The sequence below is a fragment of the Sardina pilchardus genome, chromosome 4 (genome assembly GCF_963854185.1).
Source record: "Sardina pilchardus chromosome 4, fSarPil1.1, whole genome shotgun sequence".
Taxonomy (NCBI): domain Eukaryota; kingdom Metazoa; phylum Chordata; class Actinopteri; order Clupeiformes; family Clupeidae; genus Sardina; species Sardina pilchardus.
This window is the reverse complement of record NC_084997.1, coordinates 10893466-10914957: the sequence shown is the minus strand read 5'-3', so window position 1 is coordinate 10914957 and position 21492 is coordinate 10893466. Positions and strand designations below refer to the sequence as shown.

The following is a 21492-nucleotide window of genomic DNA, read 5'->3' as shown; positions in this document are numbered from 1 at the left end:
CTGATACTTTATCTTAGGGACTCAAAATAACAACGGCAAATGTTCGCATGCATGACTTAGCATCATTCACCAATATGATTAGACAAGGATCATTCACTAAAATGATTAGACACAATAGACAGCTCTGACGGGGAACTACACGATCAAAAGATCTGGTTCAGTCATGATGTCCTCAACATCATCATGTTCAGACTGCCGAGAACTAAAACATGCATGGTAAAAGAAAAGAAAGCATCTACTTGATGTATTTTGGGCGAGAGAGTGTGGGTGCTGCGAGCACAAGAGGCTCTCCACCTCACAGCTCAGTGCAGCCTACAAGAGCCAGGGCAGTTAATGAGGGCCAGACTCTTGTCATCTGAAGAGGGCTCCCGGGAGAACACGCTCCGTGCTCCCTAGTCCGTCTGTACCAAGACTACAACTTAATCTATGCCCGCCTGCTGCTAGCAGATCTGGTGTTACTCATAAGGTTTCAAGCAAGAGGTGAACTACAGTACATTTTCCCAAAAGGGATGGCCTGATTTAGGGGTGCCATATGGAGTAAAAACATCTAATGACTCTAGCAGCATGTTCAGACTGACAAAAAGGGGGGATCCTTACCATTGACTTCTAGTTTAGCTTCACAATGCTTTGTCCCGTACTCGTTAATGATCTTGCAGGTGTACACCCCTGCATCAGACTTCTGCGCGGACTTGATAATCATCTCAAAGGCGCCGTCTTCTGTTTCACGCACCACGTGACGGGGACCCGTTTTTATGGTCACTCTGTCTCTGAGCCTGTAAACGCAGAAAAAAAACAAGTTGATACAGGTGAACAAGTTAGACTCAAGGCAGCTTACCAGCCATGGCAAGAAAATACATGACTCAACTCATCGTTACTTCTTCTCCATTTAGCACAATCGCTAAAAGATGTTGCAAAAACATCAAGTGTAGACATGACAGATATATGAACAACAAACCTACCAGTACAGCATGGGTTTGGGCTGTCCTGTCATGCGGACAGACATGGTCACCTCCTGCCCCTCAATGACAGCCTGGTCATTCGTGATAGCCTGAAGCAAGACAACATGTTAATGTAAACAAGGTAAAATGGTAATATAGTCAAATGGAACATAGAACTCAACTTCCACTGAGGATCAATTAAAACGAGGACCATTGAATTACATAATCTTTGAGGCACATTTTTAATCTCTCTTGCTTTTTCATTTTTGTATTCAAACAGAGTGCAGTTGGAAACCATTTTTCTAAGAGAGGACATTACATTACATTGCAGTGCAGTACTAGCTGAGGCCTACAGCTGAGAAATCAACACTAGTCTATGGACAATCTGAAGGAATGAAGTATGATCTAAAGAGAGACGACAAACAATCCATTTAATGACTTAGTGATTCTCACATTTCTAATAAATTATATATATGCACCCACACATATTTGAAGCCCAAAATAGATGATAGCATGGGATGTAGCTGACGCTGAACGGTCAATTGGAGCATGGGAGACAATAAAATATTTTATGCAAATTCATTATGTATTGTGCATTGTATTGTATGTAAGCGTTGGGTCATTGTATTATGTATGTTTCATGTATGTATTATGATGATAATGAATGAATTAATACGTGATAATGTACATACATAATACAATGACCCAACTCTTACATACAATACATAATGAATTTGCATCAAATATTTTATTTTCTCCCATTCTCCAGTTGACCGTTCAGTGTCAGCTACATGGGAGATAAAATAACTAAATCACATAACAGAAAGAATTGTACCTGAAAGGCAGGTGGCTCCTTAAATCGACTGTCCATGACTGTGCGGGTGTCGGGGCCTCGGTAGGAGCTGCCGTAGTCCATGCTCTCCTCCATGGGGCTCAGGTACTCCTCGTCAGAGGTGATGGGACTGGCCACGTCCATGGGCACTCCCAGGTTCCCTCTCTGCTCCTGTGAGGGCTCTGGGGGACAGAGGAACAGTATAGCGTCACAGAGCAACACCCACCTACAGAATACTCAATTACGAGAGCTGGGTAAATTTGTCTTGCAAATACTGAATGCAAAGTATTCAGGCGTATTACAAATAACAAATAACAAATCACAAATATGTACTAGGACTGTTTATCTGCTATCTTACATTTAGGGAGCTCTCCATCCAAAGAGAAATTATGAATTGGCTTTAATCGTAATGACACATTGGAAGAGAACTCACTCCAAAACACAGTTTGTTACATATTAAACAGTGTTTGTGGGATTTATGTATGAACTCAAATACATTTCAGCTACTGGAACTCAGCTTGCATATGAAGTTCACCCCAATGGAATCTGAACATGGTCTCCAGCAAGCTAGGTCAAGCTCCACATGAACTGGGTGACAGCAGACATTTTCTGTCTGGAAGCAGGTCGCTGTAGCGTGCCCTGCTGAACATGTCCTCAAGTTTTCATGAGCACCAGGGGTGTATGTGCAAGGGGAAAAAATAGAAACTGTCGGCAGGTCTCTGCTTACCAGAACATGTATATATTACAGTTCGCATGTGATTCTAAGTGCACACTGTGACATTTCCAACGTAGATAAAATCATGCAAACCTACTGCAAAATCCCTTGCAATATTCACTTTAAGTACATTATAAATAAATAAATACATGTACAAATTCATTTCAACCAACAGCTCTATTTGGAAGCTTCCAAAAGTATTTCTCAGAAGACATAATTATTGTCTTTCCTCTAAAAGAGTCTGATAATCTCCTATAATCTGTCCACCCTTGTATCTTACAACAATATCTTTGTTACCTCTGTGGCTAAAGGTAGAGGGTTTCAAAACTGCTCTTTGCGACAGGAAAAACCTTGCAATAGCAATTACAGCAACACAACATATCAGCGTGCCTCCCCTGCCATCTATCTGTCACATATCCTGAAAAGACTCACCTAGCCCCACACCTCCATTCACACTGAGGTTGTGGACTGAGCAACCTTGAATGGCTCCACCGCGTGTTAAATCCCGACAGCATTTGTGATAACTTGTCAGCGCTTCAACAAGTGGCCATGGAGTTTGACTGGTGGGCTGGCGTGTAAGATTTCTCCCTGTTACGTCGTCTTGCCCTCCCCTCTTATCCTCTTTCCTTTCACCCTCTCTCTCTCTCTCTCTCTCCCTCTCTCCCTCGTTCTCTTCATCTCTTGTAAACTCACACATATGGACACATCAGATTGCCAATTAAGATACACAAGCACACCCTCAAAGCAGACGGCTTTTCTTATGTCCAGCACTACATTGTCTCTCTTGGCAACATAATTATAAACACGCTCTTTGCCTTTCCCTAGCCGAGCACTAGCTCTGATATATTACAGTGGCATTTACTCAATATGGTGTATAGATAGAGTAATATGCCAAGAGTATATGATGACATTTCTGAAGCTATACAATGTCCTTGTATTGAATATTTTGCACATGGTATAAACAGGTTTACACTGAAATGATATAACCACCTTGCATTATGACAATAAATCCATAACTTTAAAAGAGAGAAATAGAAAGGGTGATGATAAGATACTGCAAGGAAAGCTAGAATACTGCTTTCAGGCATTTGTTGTGAAGGTGCGGTGCTGTGAGGGTGACATTAATGTCAGGTGGAAATAACACAGACTGTGATCATTTCAGGCAACAAGAAGTACTATAAATATCCAGAGCATCTACTGCCCTAATAAGGTAAAGCGTCCTTTTCTCAAGAGCAATCATCGGATACGTGACTCAGCCCAAGGAATAACAAGCATATTTCAGTGGGGAAATCATTTAAAGGCTAAAAGAAAACAAGAAACAGAAACATCTAAGATAGTTACGTCAAATGATTTCATTTCAAGCTGTTCTACTGCCATGGATTTACAACTAAGAAGTGAGAATCCAAAATATATCATGGATATATTCCAATTCAGTTGTGCTTCATTATAATTATCAAATGACTTGAAAATATGTTTTAATGAACATTAAGTGTTTCCTATTATTGCAGGAGATAACAAACCCAGTAGCCTCTTTGCATTAATATAAAAGCTAATGCATATGTAATGCCCCTGAAAGAAACGTTGCAATTAGTTAATCGTGCTGCTGCTGCTGTACTTTTCCATTCAAATGCAGCACGGGCCATAATGAGAGTTCATGAGAATCGCTGGTGCCGCTTGTTTAGCTCAGTGTCTGCGGAAACACGATTAGAGCACTTTGCTGGGCTGCTTTGCATGTCCGACATTTAAGACCTTAATTCCTACAGTAATTCATGTAAAATTTACTTGGCAAAGCAGGAAGGCAAGACTAATGTTTGTGGAAATGTCAGGCCGGGACCATCCGCAGGGATCCCCAAACAACTGTTGTTTTCTTTATTCTGAAATTCATCAAGCGGCCAGCGTGGCTTTAACAATTTATAAGTTCAATTTAGCCGCCGGGTTGCTATGGTAACTATCAGTGAGGAGGCACAGCTAGCATACTGCGCAGAGGTAGAGAGGAAGAGGAGGGGGAGGGGGAAGCAAAATAAAATAAAAGGGAGAGAGAATTGGTGCTGCTAGGGAACTCTGTGGGGCAACTGCTACACAATACATGAGGACTGATAATGTGCTTTTTGTGTATACAGTGTGTGTGTGTGTGTGTGTGTGTGTGTGTGTGTGTGTGTGTGTGTGTGTGTGTGTGTGTGTGTGTGTATATGCAAGAATTCATCAATGTAATCATTGATATTGCTGATGTACTGTAGCTTCCAAGAACATACCAATTAGTAATAGTCAACATCAAGTCATCAGGTAAGACACCTACTGCACAACATCTTCCAAGGCGTTGTTTTAATGTTAACATTGTCCTGTTTGCGGTATGCATCCCAATAAGGACACACACTCTATCCTATGTAGCAATGCAGCTGGCCAGAGGCCGCGGCCATATTGATGAGGTGACTCATTCATTGATTCCACTGAAATAAACAACTGTATGTAAGGTCCTTAAACACACTTGAGTGTTCTTTTTTGCTGGCTTTCACCAGAGAGGGTTAAAGCGGAGCAATAATTAAGGATCTTTGCTTTCACGCATACTGTACTCAATACCACTCAAAACATTGATTTGCTCTTATTCTTCCGTTGGAATAACCTTGCTATAACGTTTCAGTCGTTCATAATTTACTTAATGACCACCCAATGAAGGAGGATGGCCACTTTTCTATCTTTACATGGCTTCATGTTAAGGGTACAGAGAAAGATACATTCTGGTTTGGCTTCAATGAGAAGAAGCAAAGATGACATGCCCAATGTGTGGCTGGGCTGGCCAAAATCCCCAATCCCCATCAATGTCAAAGTTTTGAAATATTCATGGGAGTTGATATGCTTGACTTCAGGGCGGTGTCGAAAAGTGTTTCAAATCCACTTATGAGTCAGCCAAGCCTTGCCAAAATGGCAGATTTAGTTCAGCCTAATGGAGCTTTCCTTGGCACCGGCAACACTCTCTAGTCTGCAGGGAGGTACACTTATCTGAAGAGCTTAACCAGCTTCCTGGGATGCAAATGGGAGTTATGCTTACTCACCTGCTTTGATGGTGAGGGTGGCACTACTAGATGCTGAGCCCACTTGATTGGTGGCTGTGACGGTGTATGTCCCAGCATCGCCCGGTTTCGTCCATTTTATGAACAGAGAGTGCCTCTCCCCTTCCACTTTCACCACATGAGTTGGGCTGCTCTTGATCTCGGTGTTGTTTCTCTTCCATGTGGCTAAAGGAGGGAGTATAGCAGACAACATGTTAACAGGATGCACCAAATATCTCTCATTAACAGTGACAGAAAGAGAGACGGACAGAGAGAGATCAAGACCTTGACAAGTTTTTTATCAGTGAATCAGTAGTCACTAACACAAGGCAAGGTGCTCATTAGCGTCAACCTAAAAGATCAAACGAAATTACTCAGTCCAATGCTCAAATCCTGTGAACATGGCCAAACTCAGAAATCAGTTAATCTCTGCATGGATTTTTTTAAACGACAGCTACTATGAGTGGAAAGAAAAAGCACACAGCAGCAGAGCCAACTTGCCTTCTGGAAGAGGAGTGCCAGCGATGATGCATTTGAGCACCACCTCCACGCCAGTGGACGCAACGACGTCATGGAGAGGGAACTCAAACACGGGGGCCTCCATGGGGTCTTCCCCTGCGGACACGTACGAGTCGTCGGAGGATTCTGCACGAGAAAATATTGTTGGTGTTAGCCATTATACAGTGACCATGACTCTATGAGTGATGAAATACAGTACAATGTTGCACTTTAAAACAATAGTGCATACACAGTGGTGCATACTTGGAGGAAATGTGTGCTTTTTTCTGTAAAAAGTTTTGAAATACCTAAAATATAAACATTGCATTTTTTTTTAAGATATTAACATAGATCTATGGTCTTTTGGGCCCATAGGTTACCATATAAGATTTGTTGGTGTGTTTTTGCAATGAAATAAAACCAAACCTACCGAATTCGGGAGACATGGGCCTGGTGCGTCTGCCTCTCCCTCGGGTCCTCTGCGGTTTCGCCTCTTTGACAGGACTGCTTCTCTTTGGCTTGTCAACCTCTGCTGGAACCACCTCCATCGGTTCCTCCTCTACAATTATGGTGGGAATGGCAAGTTTTAGTGGAGCCGCAGCAGGAGCGGCAGAAGGCACCGGAGTCAGAGGAGTCGTGTCCACCTCCATCTTCTCCTCCTCGGGGGAGGGCACGGGCACCCTCGGAGGTTTTGGGGGAGCTGGAGTGAGTCGCTCCTGCATCATGACCGTGTGTCTTTGCACGAGTGGACTTTCAGGTCTACGCTCCAATTTCCGAACAGTTATCTCTACGGGCGTCTTTCGGTGGACAGCTTCCTCCTTTTCTGACACCACGGGAACCTCTTGCACGCGTATGACCCGCTGCGCCAGGGGACTGGCCGGTCTCGGTTCCACCCTGCGCATCTCCATGATGTTCCGCGATGGCGATTCGGTACGTCTTCGCGGGGATCGTGGCCGCTCCTCTGCCATGTGCGTGACGTCGACCGGCGTCCTCCGCAGGCCCTCCCTCATCGGACTGGCGCCGCGCACGAGCCGAGGCGAGCGCTGACCGGGCAGTTCCGAAGAGGACATGGCCTCCGGAGGAGAGAACTCCTCGCCCAGTCGGTTACCGGCCACGATGGTCACCGTGGTCCGCTTGGGCTCCGGCCTGGTCTGCTCAGGCGCCGCCTGCTGCTGTTCCAGACGCGGCGACTTGGGGGGCGACTGCTCCGTGCGTTGCCGCTCTCTCTCCTTCTGCTCCTGGGCCTGCTGGGCGCGCTCCCGATCCTGCAGCTTCTGCAGCACCTGGGGGGGGATGGGCTCCAGCTTCCTCAGGGGCTGTCGGCTCTGCCGCTGGGCGAGCTGCTCCGTGGAGAAAGACTTCTTCATGTGCGGCTTGCCCACCAGCTTCTTGATGCGCTGCAGCTCCTCTGTGAACTTGCTCTCGATGTCCTGGACCTTCTGTGAGAGCCGCGGCCGGTCCTCCAAGGAGGCGGCCCTCTGCCTGAACACGGACCTCCGCTGGGCGGCGTCGGCCTTCAGGGCCTCGCTCAGGTCCTCCCGGGAGCTCTCCCGGGAGATCCCCAGCCGGCTTCCGCCGTCGTCGGAGTCGACGGACGGGGCTCGGTGGAACCCGGCCCAAGACCGTCCGGAGATGGAGCCCTCGTTGTCGATGCTTCTCCGGCGTTCAAAGTCGCGCACCTTCTCGAAGATCTTGGAGCTGGGGCGGGTCAGCTTGGGCGACGGGCGCGGGGTCATCTCCTTGCGCGAGTACTCGCTGCAGGGCGTCTGAGGCCGGGAGTCCTGGGCACTGCTCTGGGACATGCCCGAGGACTTGGGCTGTTTGATCTTCTCCTCAAACTCGCAGGGCACGGTATCCTGGTAGTCACTTGGCACGACAGCTTTCTTGCGTGGGGCAAGGGGCGTGGCAGGGGCAGAGCCGGATCGGCTGGGCAGGGGAGAGGCGTTGGAGAGGCGGCCAATTTTGGGGGAAGGGGGAGGGAGAACTTGAGGGGGAGACTCCCTCAAAGCATCCTCAGACTGGCTCCTGAAAGAAGGCGATTAAGGGAAATGCTCTGTTAGCCATTGGGGTTAAGCATGGGGAGGAGGAGCCCAGCTGTTTGGAAGAGGACAGGGAGGCTCGGAGGAGCCAGTGTGGCTTTCAGTGGCTCAGGGCTTGCAGTGACCGAACGTTCTGTGTATGTGTGTGTGTTCTGTGTTTGGGCTCGTCAGTACGCATGTGTCTTAAAGATCTAACTAATGGGGGACTTAAAATTATGAAATAAAAGAGGTTGAAGACTGGGTTTAGGGATATCTGGGCAGTAGATGAGTGGGGAAACTAACATAAACTAACAATGAGAAATTTGTCGGTGACGAGATTGGTGGTTTGGTGACCAAAACTGTAAAAAGCATGTTCAAAGCATGATCAAACTAAGTCAATTATGGAATAACAGCCAAGGGACTCTATGTTCCCTTGTGGTTAAGTGCTTAAATTAGTTTCTAAAGTGGTAAAAATAAACAGAAGATGTGATTTGTGTGATAAATATGGACACATCGCACTTTGATGATATCGGCTAACTTGCATCCTATGATGCATCTATGCGCTTGGTGGTGATATAATCTTATGTTATGTGAGGTTGACAGGCCACGTTTTAAAGTATGGTGCCTACTAGCCTATTCCTTCCAAAAAAACTGGACTAGACCACCATATATCACTGGATATCTACAAGTTTAAGTCAAAGATTGCTTGTTGTGACAAGGAAGGAAAGACCGTAAGCTTTGACTTGATACAAGCACGCAAGTCTTAGTGTTGAATTATCAGAAAACCTGAAAGCACAGCGAATTGTGCCGATATTAAAATTACTCCGTGCATGTCCCAAGCAAATACACATAACTCCTTCCTGGTCAACCAATGCGTAGACTTACACTTGTATACAATATCCATTATTATACTGCATGAACAGTATGCAAGCAGTGCAAACAGCATGCAGAGAATATGAACATGCAGTAGGTTAATAAAACTGTACAAATGAATCTTTACTATATGATACAATTAGTAAATCATAAAGCTTCTTCTCAAGGAACTGGACCATAAAGTGGAACTATCAATATATTTTCTTGATATATTATATTGTATAATAATAATGATAATATTACAATTACAAAATAAATATCATGTTAAAACTGCATATAGCCTCTGAATTTATTGATTGGGTTCACTTTGTATATTGAACCAATTATATTTGTGATCAAATGAATCACTTTCCAAGTAAGACATACTGTATGTACTGTGACTAGTGATGCATATCATGTTGCAAAATATATTCAACCCCTCAAATTGAAATGAATTAATCAAAAACATAGTCTGTGGTAGAGAGTAAGCAAATTTAATGTTTACAGCTTTATCAGTCTGGAGATCAAAGTCACTGTTTTCTCATCAGAGCATTAGTGCTGGCAAAACACATGCAATCATGAATGCGTGTGAGGAAAACTCAGCAAACCGGCATGCACAATAACCAGGGGATAACCAAAGGGGTCGATGATACCTCACACACGCAATGAGATGCAAAGAGCTCTTTTGAACGTCAGGGCTGAAAGGAAACCTTGGTGAGGCAGTGAGACACAATCAAACACCAGTCCCGTGTTTTATTGTGACCGCCCAGAGGGTGGGGAAAAAATATACACATATGGCTTTTCTTGCATTCATTGGTATGTGGGTCATAACTCAAAGACTTTAGATATGGACAATGGGGGGAGGGGGGCAAAGGAAAGTGGCAACTGAACTGAAGAGAAAATAAATCGAAATGAGGGAGAAATAAGGTTCTAATTTCGGTTGAAGGGTTTGGGTGAGCCGAGCGCTGGGAGGGTTGAGGCTGGAGGGTGATCATCGAAACTATAACAGTATGAAGTACTGCCGTGTTATTCATTATTCATGGGGCTGAATCCATACTGAAGCTGCTGCAGGTTTAAGTACACAGGGGTTTTGATAGAAGGACCTTTTCGAGAGGCAATCGTGAGACCATTAGAGCTGGAGAGTCTCACTCTTTCATTTACGAACTGCCTCAGTAATGCCTGCACAGAAGAAAACGTACTAAGTTTTTATAACTGCAAATAAATGCATGAAAAGTGAGATGACTTATACAACGCCACTTAGTAATGACTGTATATATATATATGCTTTGTTTGGTACAAACTCAATCTCTATCCCAATTCTGACAGGCAGCGGCCTGATAGGGAATTTAATCTCTATGTAATGAAGACCCACCCAGATGAAAATGTAGCTGTTTAAAGATCAACTTTAGCACAAACTATTCAGAATAGGAGGATGAATATCAACATCCTCAGAGAGCTGGATGACTATCACGAGCTATGGCTATCATGATCTGCTTGCTTCCTTCAGAAAGCGTTCCATGGAAGGATCACGAAATGAATAACAAAATCGACATGGAATAAGAGTGAATAAGGACAAAATAAAGAGATACATAAATACTTGGGCTGAACCGAATACATCGGGGATATCCATGCGGTGTGCAGTCCTGAAACAGACGTGGAGTGTCGTCCCTTTATGAATTACTGCAATGCAGTGAAAAAGAAATGTCTTAAGGGCTAAGGTTCTGTGTTTTGGGCAGGCGTTAGGCACTGAGTACTGATAGTTATGGAGTATATTATGTATGCCGGGCCCAAGCTACAACATGGGGGAGGAGAACGCTGGATGAACCAGAGGCTACAATCAGGGACTCTCTTGCCAGCTCATTGCTGTTGCTGCCTTATACAGTCTGGTAACCTGTAGACAGGTACATCTGTGACTGGCCTTGTTGTGCAGATAAGCCTCATTATGTAAACAGTTGGAATGCTTTTCCCCTTCATACTTAACCTCTACAGTAAATATTGGGTGAATGGTGAATGGAGCATTCTCTCATTTTAAAAAAGAGGCTTTTTGTTGGTATTGTACTGAGCACGATCATTTGTTACCCCCTGCAGGACCCGTGTGCCATTACCCTGCACATTAGGCCATTTCAATATCAAGAGTTCCCTTCAGTGTATCCTTTGTTAATGTTGTTGTATGAGGTTCCGTGATCTCACAGATGATTTCTGCCAACAGGAGACCTCATGCTGTGTTTTGACTGATTTTGTAATCTTGTCGTTTTTTTTCTCTGTAAGGAGACCCCATGTTATAGCAAGGGCCTCCAGAAATAGTGTGAATTGCTTGTCTGCTGTGTGAGCATGTATATGTGTGTGTGTGAGAGAGAGAGAAAGAGAGAGAGTGTGTGTGTGTGTGTGTGTGTGTGTGTGTGTGCGGTTGTTGTGATGGGGCTGTTTAGAGACGCGGTTTGGTCGGCTTTTTTTTTTGTTTGTTTGTTTTGTAGTAGTTGCGACTGCGGGGTCTGGGTTTTTGGATGGAATGTTTACTTACAGGGGTACAGAAAAAGTCCTTCCTCTATAGAGACTGAACGTGCTACCGTAGTAATCGCTAGCTAAAGACACACTTTCCTCCGACCCCCACACTGGACGGGTCAGATTGGCGCGGGACGCTCGCATCAGAGGCTCGACCCCTAGGTGCCTGATCTGGGTGCCCGGCGGCTCCCCTCTGTTCGCTTGCCTGGCGGCCTTGGTGAGGTCCTGCTGCCCGGGCGCTCGAGAGCCCAGGGCCAGGGCCTCCTTCTCTACCACTGTGCCCTCCCAACTATCCGTGCGTGGGCCCAGGTGACCAGCCCCCTCCGGACCGGCATCCATCACCCTGTCACCTGCAACAGAGTTCCCAGAAGGAAATCATGAGTCATGCTCAGAAACATACAGTATTTCACACATGGCAATGGCAGTTGTAGAGTATATATGGTAATAATACCATAACAAATGCTTTAGATTAGAATAAATACTACATAAGTAGTATACAAACAGTTCTAGCTGTAATACTTTCTCTACATGTGTGTGAAATATATATGAAATTAAGTTGCTTGTTGTGTGAGAAAAGATAAACGGTGTTTACTGCTTCTGAATGGAGTGCATCCATTTCAAAAGCCTTCCAGTTCATCTGTCTGCACGTTACCTGAGCCAACTATTGAATAAGACGAGAAGGTGTGTGGGATTTAATGCAGACAGCGGACAGCTCTCGCAGCGAGCGCCAGGACCTAGACTGGCACTCTGACTCACTTAGGGCCGGCCTGAGACTGACATGCTGGAGCGGAGAGGAAAACTAATGGCCGACATCCATCAAGCAAGCCGCTGAAAGGCCTCCCGCCTATCCAGCTGCAGCCGAGCCTGACTGATCGGATCCATCAGATACGAACCACTTCAGAGGAGTCTTTAAAACGCCTAAAAATTGCTCAACCCCCCCCCCCCCCCGCCCACACACACACACACACCCCTCCAGTGTGTCACTGTGTCTACATAGCGGGCGTCCATCTCCTCCAAAAGCTTTTTCAAAGAGACTAGAGATACACTGAAGAGATGAAGGTGGATGAAGGGGCAATGCATTTTTTGGACCGACTTGGCTCGGTGAATATTGTCAATCTTTTCTCACTCAAGACAGCTTCGTAAAGATGCGAGTCGACATGTTACTCTGTCAGTTACTGTAAACACAAAGTAAGACGGAATAAACTGAATGTGGAAAAAAAGAAGCCAGGAAGCTCTGTCATATCTTTTTTTTCCCCTGAAAATGAAATGATCCAGTTCTATTTGTTTGTGAGTAGTCATTGAGTGGCTGACCTAAATACGCTTCCACCCGCTGTCCCAGAGGACTGACAGAAAGGTCTATTCTCACAGCTCAACTGACAGCAGAAAATGTTTTGTCAGGCGTTGTGTATTTCAAAAAATACAAGCCTGTCTCACCCTGATATTTTGATTGAAAACAAAATCTGCTTTTGTGATTTCATTGTGTGTCACCTTTCATGATGAGAAAAACATCACAAGAACTAAAAACTGAAATTTAGGTCATTTTTGTACAGGATTTTTTTTCTGACTGAACTAAATATAACCAACCAAACCATTGCTACTACTGATTTGAAGTGTATCTGGATTTGTCCTGGGCATACAAATAATTGTAATTAGCAGACCGGTATGAAAGATTTCTGAATAAAAGCATGACTGCACACATGATGCATATTGATACAGATATGGGTAAACTGAATAAATTGTGAAGCAATCGATTCATCCTCTTTTAAAAAGAAAGGTTTAAATCAGCAGGATGAATGAAGTGATCACCTAAATTTTCATCTAAACCTCACTTTAATCTGGTTTTACATAAAGAAAATAACACAGGCTTTAAGAGTCTAATTTGGCCATAAATTCTATTCTGATAAGTTAAGTCTCATTTTGGTTTGGCAGTCATGCTGACATTATGTGTTGTTGTTTGTGCACTGGTGATGTGTTTACCTGCAGGCACTCTCTGGGCAGCCTGGTCATGAAGATACTCGGGTCCTCCTTTGGTCTCCATGGGTAGCTGGGGCTCCGCGGCTTCGTCCTCTGTAGTCTCTGAGTCTGGAGGAGGAGGAGGAGAGAAAAAGAGATAGCATCATGTTACGCCACAACACAGACCAAACATGGCACTCTCTACTGATGAGACTCTTTGGATATAACTGATAAGAGTGAATGATGGACAGGGCCAGCTAAGCCTTCAGTAGAGTGCCTAGAAACCTTGCAAAAATGATTAAAAGCTGACTTTATGGCAAATACAAAAACATATAATTGATCTGTATAGCAAATCAAACAATAATGTGACATCAACATGGAATTATGTATAAAAAGAGAGGGTGATGAATGCAAGAAATAATGGTTTCATTCTTTTAATTTTATCATTCATTCCAGAGAGACCTGGTGAGGCAAGGGAGAGTGAAAGAGTGCTCAGGAGTGAAATGTTGCTAAATGATCTCTGGGAGCAGATGCTGGGGAAGGTGGTGTGCACTGGTGGCTCAGGCATGAGCGAGCCGAGAGAAGAGAGAAGCATTACCATAACTTTGTTTCCTGCAGGAGCGGAAAACTTCGCTTCCATAGTGGCAGTGGGGAGAGGCAAACAGGGAGAGCACCGTTACTATAGAAACCAATCCCATTTCAACTTAGTCATTCAGCTACCCCCCCCCCCCACCCCCACCCCCACCCCCACCCCCACACTCCCAACCACCAAACCCCCACGGCTGCCACCTAACCTGCTGACTAGACAGAACTCTGCTAGAGTGGCCCTGTTATTTGTTTCAGTTGTGATTTAGAGGACTGTGTAGGTTGGCCCATCCTCATACCATATGCCGTGCTTGCCATCTCCATCTTCAGCGGGAGTTTATTGCGCCCAATTTCTCACAATAACACGCAGACATTCAGAAGGAAAAATGTTTTGCGATGAATAATTGAATCATTAACCGCAGAGAGACTATTATGTTACGTGGTAAATCATTTATAGCCAATTGCAAGGATCCTGATTTGAATCATTATCTCATTATCGTGTAATAATCATAGATAACTCTCAACAGACTCTGCACCACTTTTGATGTTTGCTATTACGCTTGCTGGCAGATTGAAGATGCCATTCGAAACTGCCACAAATCTCCCCTTCACAGTGGCAAATCACCCACTCTAACCTTTTAAAGTTCCCATTCTTTTCTATCTCTCCTACCCTTGTGTGAATGTCAACCATTTTCTTGTGAAGAAAGACAGCTAATGAATTGCTAATCCTTGTAAAAATGAAACAAAAAAGCTTGACTCCCACAGATGGCAAATGTGGCATTATGATATGAAACTCAACCTACTCCACTTCAATCCCACTGAATCAAATGAATTGTATGAGATTAATTTTCGTATATTTTTTTTCCCCAAATACATATTTCATATATCTATTCCCTTGTCTATAATGACTGTTTGCTAAAATGCGGCAAGACTAAGGCTGTTGTAACAGCAAAAACGTATGACTAAATAATGAATACATCAGATATGTCAGTTAAATTATTAATAAGAAAACAGACTTCATTATAAGATGCTACAATTGTCTTGGTTTAATCTTTCATCAAATAACAGAGGATAATTTGTTTTAAAGCTATTAACACAACACAATATTAATTCTCCAGTTCATTTTGTTCATGAAGATGGAGAGGGCTTGTCTATTAATTAGAATCATCATCTGTGACATCTGCTTCACACACACAAGACAACAAATACACCACCACCATCACAAACAACTTGACAGTGTTGAAATGAACTAAAACCAAAGATTAAACAAACAAAAACAGAATACTCAACAGAAAGACCACTGGACAGAAAGACAGTGCCTGGCCAATAGGTAACTTAAGGATGTATGATTCTTACTCAAACCGGTAGCACAAGCCCTTAAGTAAGACGGCTATAGGAGAGGCATGGCCTGTGCATGCTATCTGCAGCAGCGAGCGGTGCTTTAAATCTAACGCCTCTGTTAAGTGCAAAAATCCACTTTGAGTCATGCGCTGGGCCGTGACGACGGGCTCCCCGTGGAGAGTCCTGGTTCTAATTGTTCTCGCCTCACAGGGTCCAGCTCAGCCCCACGGACGCCAGCGCCATCACAGCGAGCCTTGTGGTTCCTGCTCAATATCGCCTGGCTGGCAGGTTAAAGCCCCTTAATGCCGATGCTTGGTTTTAGAGGACTGGTCTGCATCACCTCTGGGATTTCTGATCAGCCTCCAAGGCGTCTGGATGGCACTGCTCTCTGCAGTATATTACTTTGCTGTTGTGTATTTATTTATTTTTTTCCCCTGTAATCGCAATGCAAAGGTTGAACCAGCATCCTTAATCCTATGGACCACACAACAACGTCTAGCACACTCAGTAGGATCTCTTTGTGTAATAACCTTGTGTTATCTATAAAACCAAACACACCATGGGTAAACCGTCCGAATGTTCGGTTTGAATGGCCGGTTTTCTAGAAGGAGAGAGAGAATATGTTAGTACATCTTATCAGAATAAACAAGCTGCTGATATTTGATATAAGATGGAAAGATTCAAGTACGGTATATGGTTCAAGTACTGTATACTAGAGTAAAAGCATAGAAATTATATGATATCATCACCACCACATGCTTCTTAACTCCAAAGGCCAAGTCAATATTTACTCTTGCAGTGTCCAAACAAACCATGCTCATTCCTATCAAAAGCCCATAACCCAATGACATAGCCGCAAGTACTTTGAAAGTGGAATGATGCTCTGTAATTGGAGAACCATCATTCCAACCAAGCATTCAATAAGCATAATTTAGACCTACATTTTACAACAATGTTTATAGATCAAAATGGACATTACACTAGCACCTGTTTTGAAATAAGGATACGGTTCGATCATATCGAAGCCTTGATAACAAAAAAGATTAACACGTTTTGTGGAATGATAATCACATGATAGTGGCATGACATTTGTAACTAACTTTCACAGAACAGTCTCTGCCATAAGTGACGTCACACCCTGTCACTCCGTTTTCAGCTGAAGTCCCCTCAGTAAGCTTATCTTTTCAAAAGTGTGACAGTCTGAAATGTCCATTATATTTGAGGTGCTGTTGGATTGCTTCAGTCCTACAGTATGCGGGGCAGCTAACGAACCCATTATTCTTCTCTCTGTTGAGGTCAAGGTCCACTAAATGTTTCTAAGCCAGCAATCAAGCCACACTCAGAGGTGGTCTTGATGTCTTTTAATGTTTCTTTTGGATTTAACATCCAATAATCGTACTCAACATTGCACTCACTAGTGTGCTGCAGGTGCTCAATGATTGAGTGCTGTGCTGTGTTGGGGATGAGAGCGGCAAGAGCCGGTGAATGCTTCTTTTAACTAAACCCAATTTTTTATCCAAACAATGTCACACATGACACTGCACTCACTTGTGCCCTTGGAAAGACACCTGCCAACTGTAAAGTCAGTCAAACGGTTCGAGAGACACACAAAGAACAGAGTCAAAGACAGATACACAGACAGACATTCCTGAAGATTGATAACCCAGCAGAGGAGTACAATGACAAGCACGCTGCTGGACAAGAAACGAGTCCCACCTGCACGAGCACTCAGTGTTGTACTGTAGCTGCACCCTCAGAGTGCCACCTTTTCTTCTGATCTTTAAAGTTCAGCACCTCGTTAATAGTGCTTTGGTGTGCATATCGCTACTCTCTGTCTATGCACGTAGATGCACTGTGGTCAAAATTGTGATATGAATACTTTTTTATGAATGCTTTTTTTTTTTTAGAGCCGCTGCTATTAGATCTACCCTGCTACACACTCAAGGATGGGGAGCCTGCAGGACTTGAAAGCCTTTTCCAAAATCATTCCATCAGAGAAGGCGGCCGACAGCTGCCAATCCCCAGGGAATTTTTTTACTGGCTTTTTCTGACCCATTTTGAAGCACGGCCGAAACACTAGGTTAGCAGGGAGACGGCGTAGTGATGGAGCCGAGGAATGTGTTTTAGGAGGCCAGTGGGGCACAGGATGCCTGCGAGGATTTCATACTTGGATGCGTCTGTGGGCTCCACACAGTTCTGGAAAAATCTCTGGCCTTGTTCACCGATACACCGCGTGCTTGGCAGCGTTCGGTCGTTGTAATTAAAGAAGCAATGCACCCGTGTATCTGAAATATCAGGGATAGGCTTAAACGCGCTGTTCCCCAAAACTCTGAAACAATATTTGTTTACTGTTGGTGTTTTTTTTACTGGTGTGTCCGTTTTGTGTCTCTGCAAAAGGAGCGATTGCAAGTCTAAAGAAAAGAGCCCCCTCCGTGGTGTTATTAGAGACTGAAGCAGTTCCCCTCAGTCTGTCTGCCTGCCTGCTTGCTCATTCCAACTCCTCACCAATGCACATGTATGTGACAAATGAGCCAAATAAGACATGGCCGTGGGCTGGGTGGCGGAAGGAGGAGGAGGAGGAGGAGAAGGAGGAGGAAGAGAAGGGAGAGGAGAGACAGGGCCGGCCTGCACGTCTGCCCACTGTCATTCCCAGTCCATTAGGTATCGAGAGAAATGCAATCTGACTGGCTGACAGGCGCACCGAGGCGATTTCTATTCTCCGAATTGCCACAGACCCTCTCTTTCCGGCCGAATTAGCGATGGGCGAATATGCGTGAGTGTTTTTTCGGAGCGCTGCGGAATGAGCAGAGAATATGGGAATCTTTGGGAGTGGTGGTGGGGAGGGGGGGGGGGATGAGGCCTGGAGACAGGGAATGGCAATTACAGCCTTGCTGATTCAATCCATTTGTCAGGACATCACAAGTGCTCTGGCAGTCGTATTCCACAATAGCCAGCGTTTATGGGCCCTCGAAGACGCTGAATTATTTATTGGCAAGCGTTCATTTTGGCTTTGACCTCCTTTGTACGGAAACAAAGCCAGGAATGAGCTGTCTGCACCTGCAAGGCGAGTGATGCTAGCAATAGGGTGACTGCACGAGTTTGACAAGTTAGACTAAAAGGGAAATGCGTCTATGCCCATGCAACCTCAAAGCATTCAGACCGTGCATGTCATGCACACCACATAGATTCTCTATGTCGCCTCAAGACAAAATCACTGATCATGAACTAGAGGGAAAATGCAAATGCCACCAAGACATTTCAGCAGCTCATCTTTTAAGTGCTCCAAGACAAACAGCATGAAGCACCAATCTTATGACACCATATGTCTCTCCTCAAAAACACAAACGCAAGCATAGACTCCTCTCTCCGTATGCTAAATGATTTCACCTGGTATGCCTGACAGGCAGTGATTTAACACAGTTGGCACAGTGGCGGGGCGAGCATGACGTCAGTGCCAGTGCTTAGGGGGCAAGAGAACATGGGAGTGTGTGTGTGTCAGGGGGGGGGGAGTGGTGTGTGGGGGTAGGGGGCGTCACGAACACTCTCTGCTGTCCCAGGACATTCTGAGGCCCGGGTGGCGGGGCGAGTGAGAGCGGTGGCGGTGGCGGTGGCGGTGGCGCTGAGCTGCTGAAGCGAGCTCCTGTTACATTTTCCAGTGCGGTGCCCAACCAGCGTGACCTGCCAAATGTCTCCTGGCTCCTGTGCCCCCCCCCCCCCCCCCCCTGCGCACACAGAGCATGCCACCAAGGGAGGACCTCGGGACGGCCATCTGCGCCACCGCACACACCAGAGCTGCAGCGCCACTTAATGGGTCAGCCGTATGGAGATGAGACGAGACGAGCGCTCGCTTTCAGGGCCCGTCTCTGGAGAGGGGCCGTTTTTTTCTGATGACAGCTGCCATTAGAATTTAGTGGCAGTGATTCAGTTTACAATTCCAATATTTGGTTCTTCACCTTCGCTTCATTTTGAATTATAATAATTTATTTGTGGGAAACCATTAATGTTATGCATATTTAAGTGTTCTACCTGGATAATTGGATGTTGGCACAGCTTGGCCTCTTATTAAATACGAGGCACTGAACACAGTGCATAGTCCCTCTCCCCAGAGTTAGTTAGCCGCAGGACAGGCCATCGCTTGGTCATTACAGCGTGTGATGATTCATGGTGAAGGACACCTTTTTCCCCACAGCCGTTTCCAGCCGCTTCCTTTATGATAAACGTTTCTGGGGGATGTTGATCAGCACCTTGGAGAGCTCCAGACACGGCCTTGCAGTGGCAAGCGACTCAGCCGCTGCCGTGTCAGTCCCCCCCCCCCCCACCCCCCAGCCTCTTTCTGCCCCCTGAGGTCTCGCTGTCAGACCGCGTCTCTGTCAGGCTCCATAAAAAGTGCGTCTGGTGGGCACGGCCCTCCTGCTATCTAATCCGGGCCGTGTCGCCCCTGCCGCTCCGCTCCGCTCCCGTTCTAGCCACTTCACTTCTATTCACTTCATCAAAGAGCCAGCAGAGACCCACAAGTGCCTCAGCCACAGCTGCTGCTGCTGCTGCTGTTTTCTCCATCAGCCGCCGTCACTCAAGCAGCCACTATCAGAAAGGAACAAAGGCTCGTCAACAGCACACTGTGTTTACTGATGAGCTGTATCTGTTGGACACAGTGGGGCCTGCTAAGGCACTTTGATAACCTGACGTCTAAGCTACACCGACACTTATTTGTGGCTAGGCTTACCGTCAACTGACCTCATAAGCTTACGTACAGTATATTACAAATTCAATGGTTGATTTATAAAAAGAAAACATATTGACATGAATATGAATCAGATCAAATCAATATTTTTTTTTGCATAAAAAAAAAGCTTTTTTAAAATACAGTTTGTTTGGTAGAAACTGAGGCATTGTCATATTATATCAGCGTCATCCACCTGTTAGTAGGAGACGACCGTGTCTGCGGTGGTCTCTCCCTCTATCCCTCTATCTCCATATCTCTCCCTCCCTCCCTCCCTCCCTCTCTCTCTCTCTCTCTGTATCTATCTCTCTCTGTTGCCCAGATTTCTGCCCTCCTCCCGCCTGTCTCCCACTGCAGACAGAGATCCAATTATCCCCCTCTACCCCCCCCCTTCCCACCCCCGCCACTATCACTCCTCTCTGTGGAAGGCAAAACAGAAGATGGTGCTCTGTGCCAACACATCACACATAGAAAAGAGATGATGTATGGAGGGAGGGTGGCTAAACATTTCCTTTTACCGAAGGAGAAGGTTGTAAACATCACAAATCAAGTTATTGATTTATATAATAGTACTCTAGGCAACAACTCCTTACAGCAAACAACAAACAACAAAGGAAGTAAAAAAAAAAAATCTTTCCTGACTAATTATAGCCATGTGCTGTCTTCAAGACGAAAATCAATTATTCAATTTCAAAACATTTGCATTTTTATATTTATATTACTGCAAAATTGCCTGCAAAAACAGATTTCATCCCAGTAAGAAACTCTTAAAGATGATTCACTGCAGGGTCATTAAAAGACAGTTTCAACGGCTAAAATCTTTGAATCAGCATCATTGGGAAAATGGGTTTGCTGCCACAAGCACTTTTGCTTTATTACACATAGGCAGAACTCCCCGACATGCTGATATACCATATGTTTCCATCCTTCTGAGGTGAAGAAGTAAAATGCCAAACTAGCACCCACGCATTACACTGTCGGTGAAACATCACTGTGTTTTGTTTGCATGAAACTTATCTATGTTACAACCCAGATAGAATAAAATAATAATGAAAAACAAAAAAATAACATTAGGGAATCACCCCCAGGGTAGCCCTTCTATTGTCTGTGGCATGCATATCACAGGATTTATAGGGCAGGAGACGAATGACATTCAGTGCATCACAATCATGAAAGCACTTGAGTACAGAGGGATTCCTTATAATGCCATGCAAAGCAAACACAACAATTAGCCAATTTAGCCCGAGTCTTTTGTTCACAGGCTCAGGGTGGGGCATGTCAGGGCTTTGCATCATTTCCTGAACAGATACAAAGCAAAAAAAATAAAAAGAACTAGAACAAATCTCTGAATCAAATTTGACTCAGGTAAAATGCTAATTAAAAAAAAAAAAAAAACACATTCAGCTGATGATACTGACTTAGCCTTAGTAGATGAGACACAACAAACCAAAAAAATGAAAGTAAACAAGAGTAGGTGTTACTGACCTGAAA

The 21492-nt window shown here is 44.8% G+C and overlaps 1 protein-coding gene across 1 annotated transcript in view; it reads right to left on the bottom strand.

The window, feature by feature from the left end:
* The window catches only part of spegb (striated muscle enriched protein kinase b), a 63278-nt gene that overhangs the window by 25080 nt on the left and 16706 nt on the right, over window positions 1–21492 (bottom strand). The window contains exons 2-9 of the mRNA XM_062534127.1: window positions 13380–13484; window positions 11608–11752; window positions 6461–8055; window positions 6034–6177; window positions 5536–5718; window positions 1774–1952; window positions 960–1048; window positions 598–773 (exon numbers count right to left, since the gene is read on the bottom strand). Of these exons, the coding sequence (XP_062390111.1) occupies window positions 598–773; window positions 960–1048; window positions 1774–1952; window positions 5536–5718; window positions 6034–6177; window positions 6461–8055; window positions 11608–11752; window positions 13380–13484 (2616 nt within the window). The remainder of the gene's footprint in view (window positions 1–597; window positions 774–959; window positions 1049–1773; window positions 1953–5535; window positions 5719–6033; window positions 6178–6460; window positions 8056–11607; window positions 11753–13379; window positions 13485–21492) is intronic.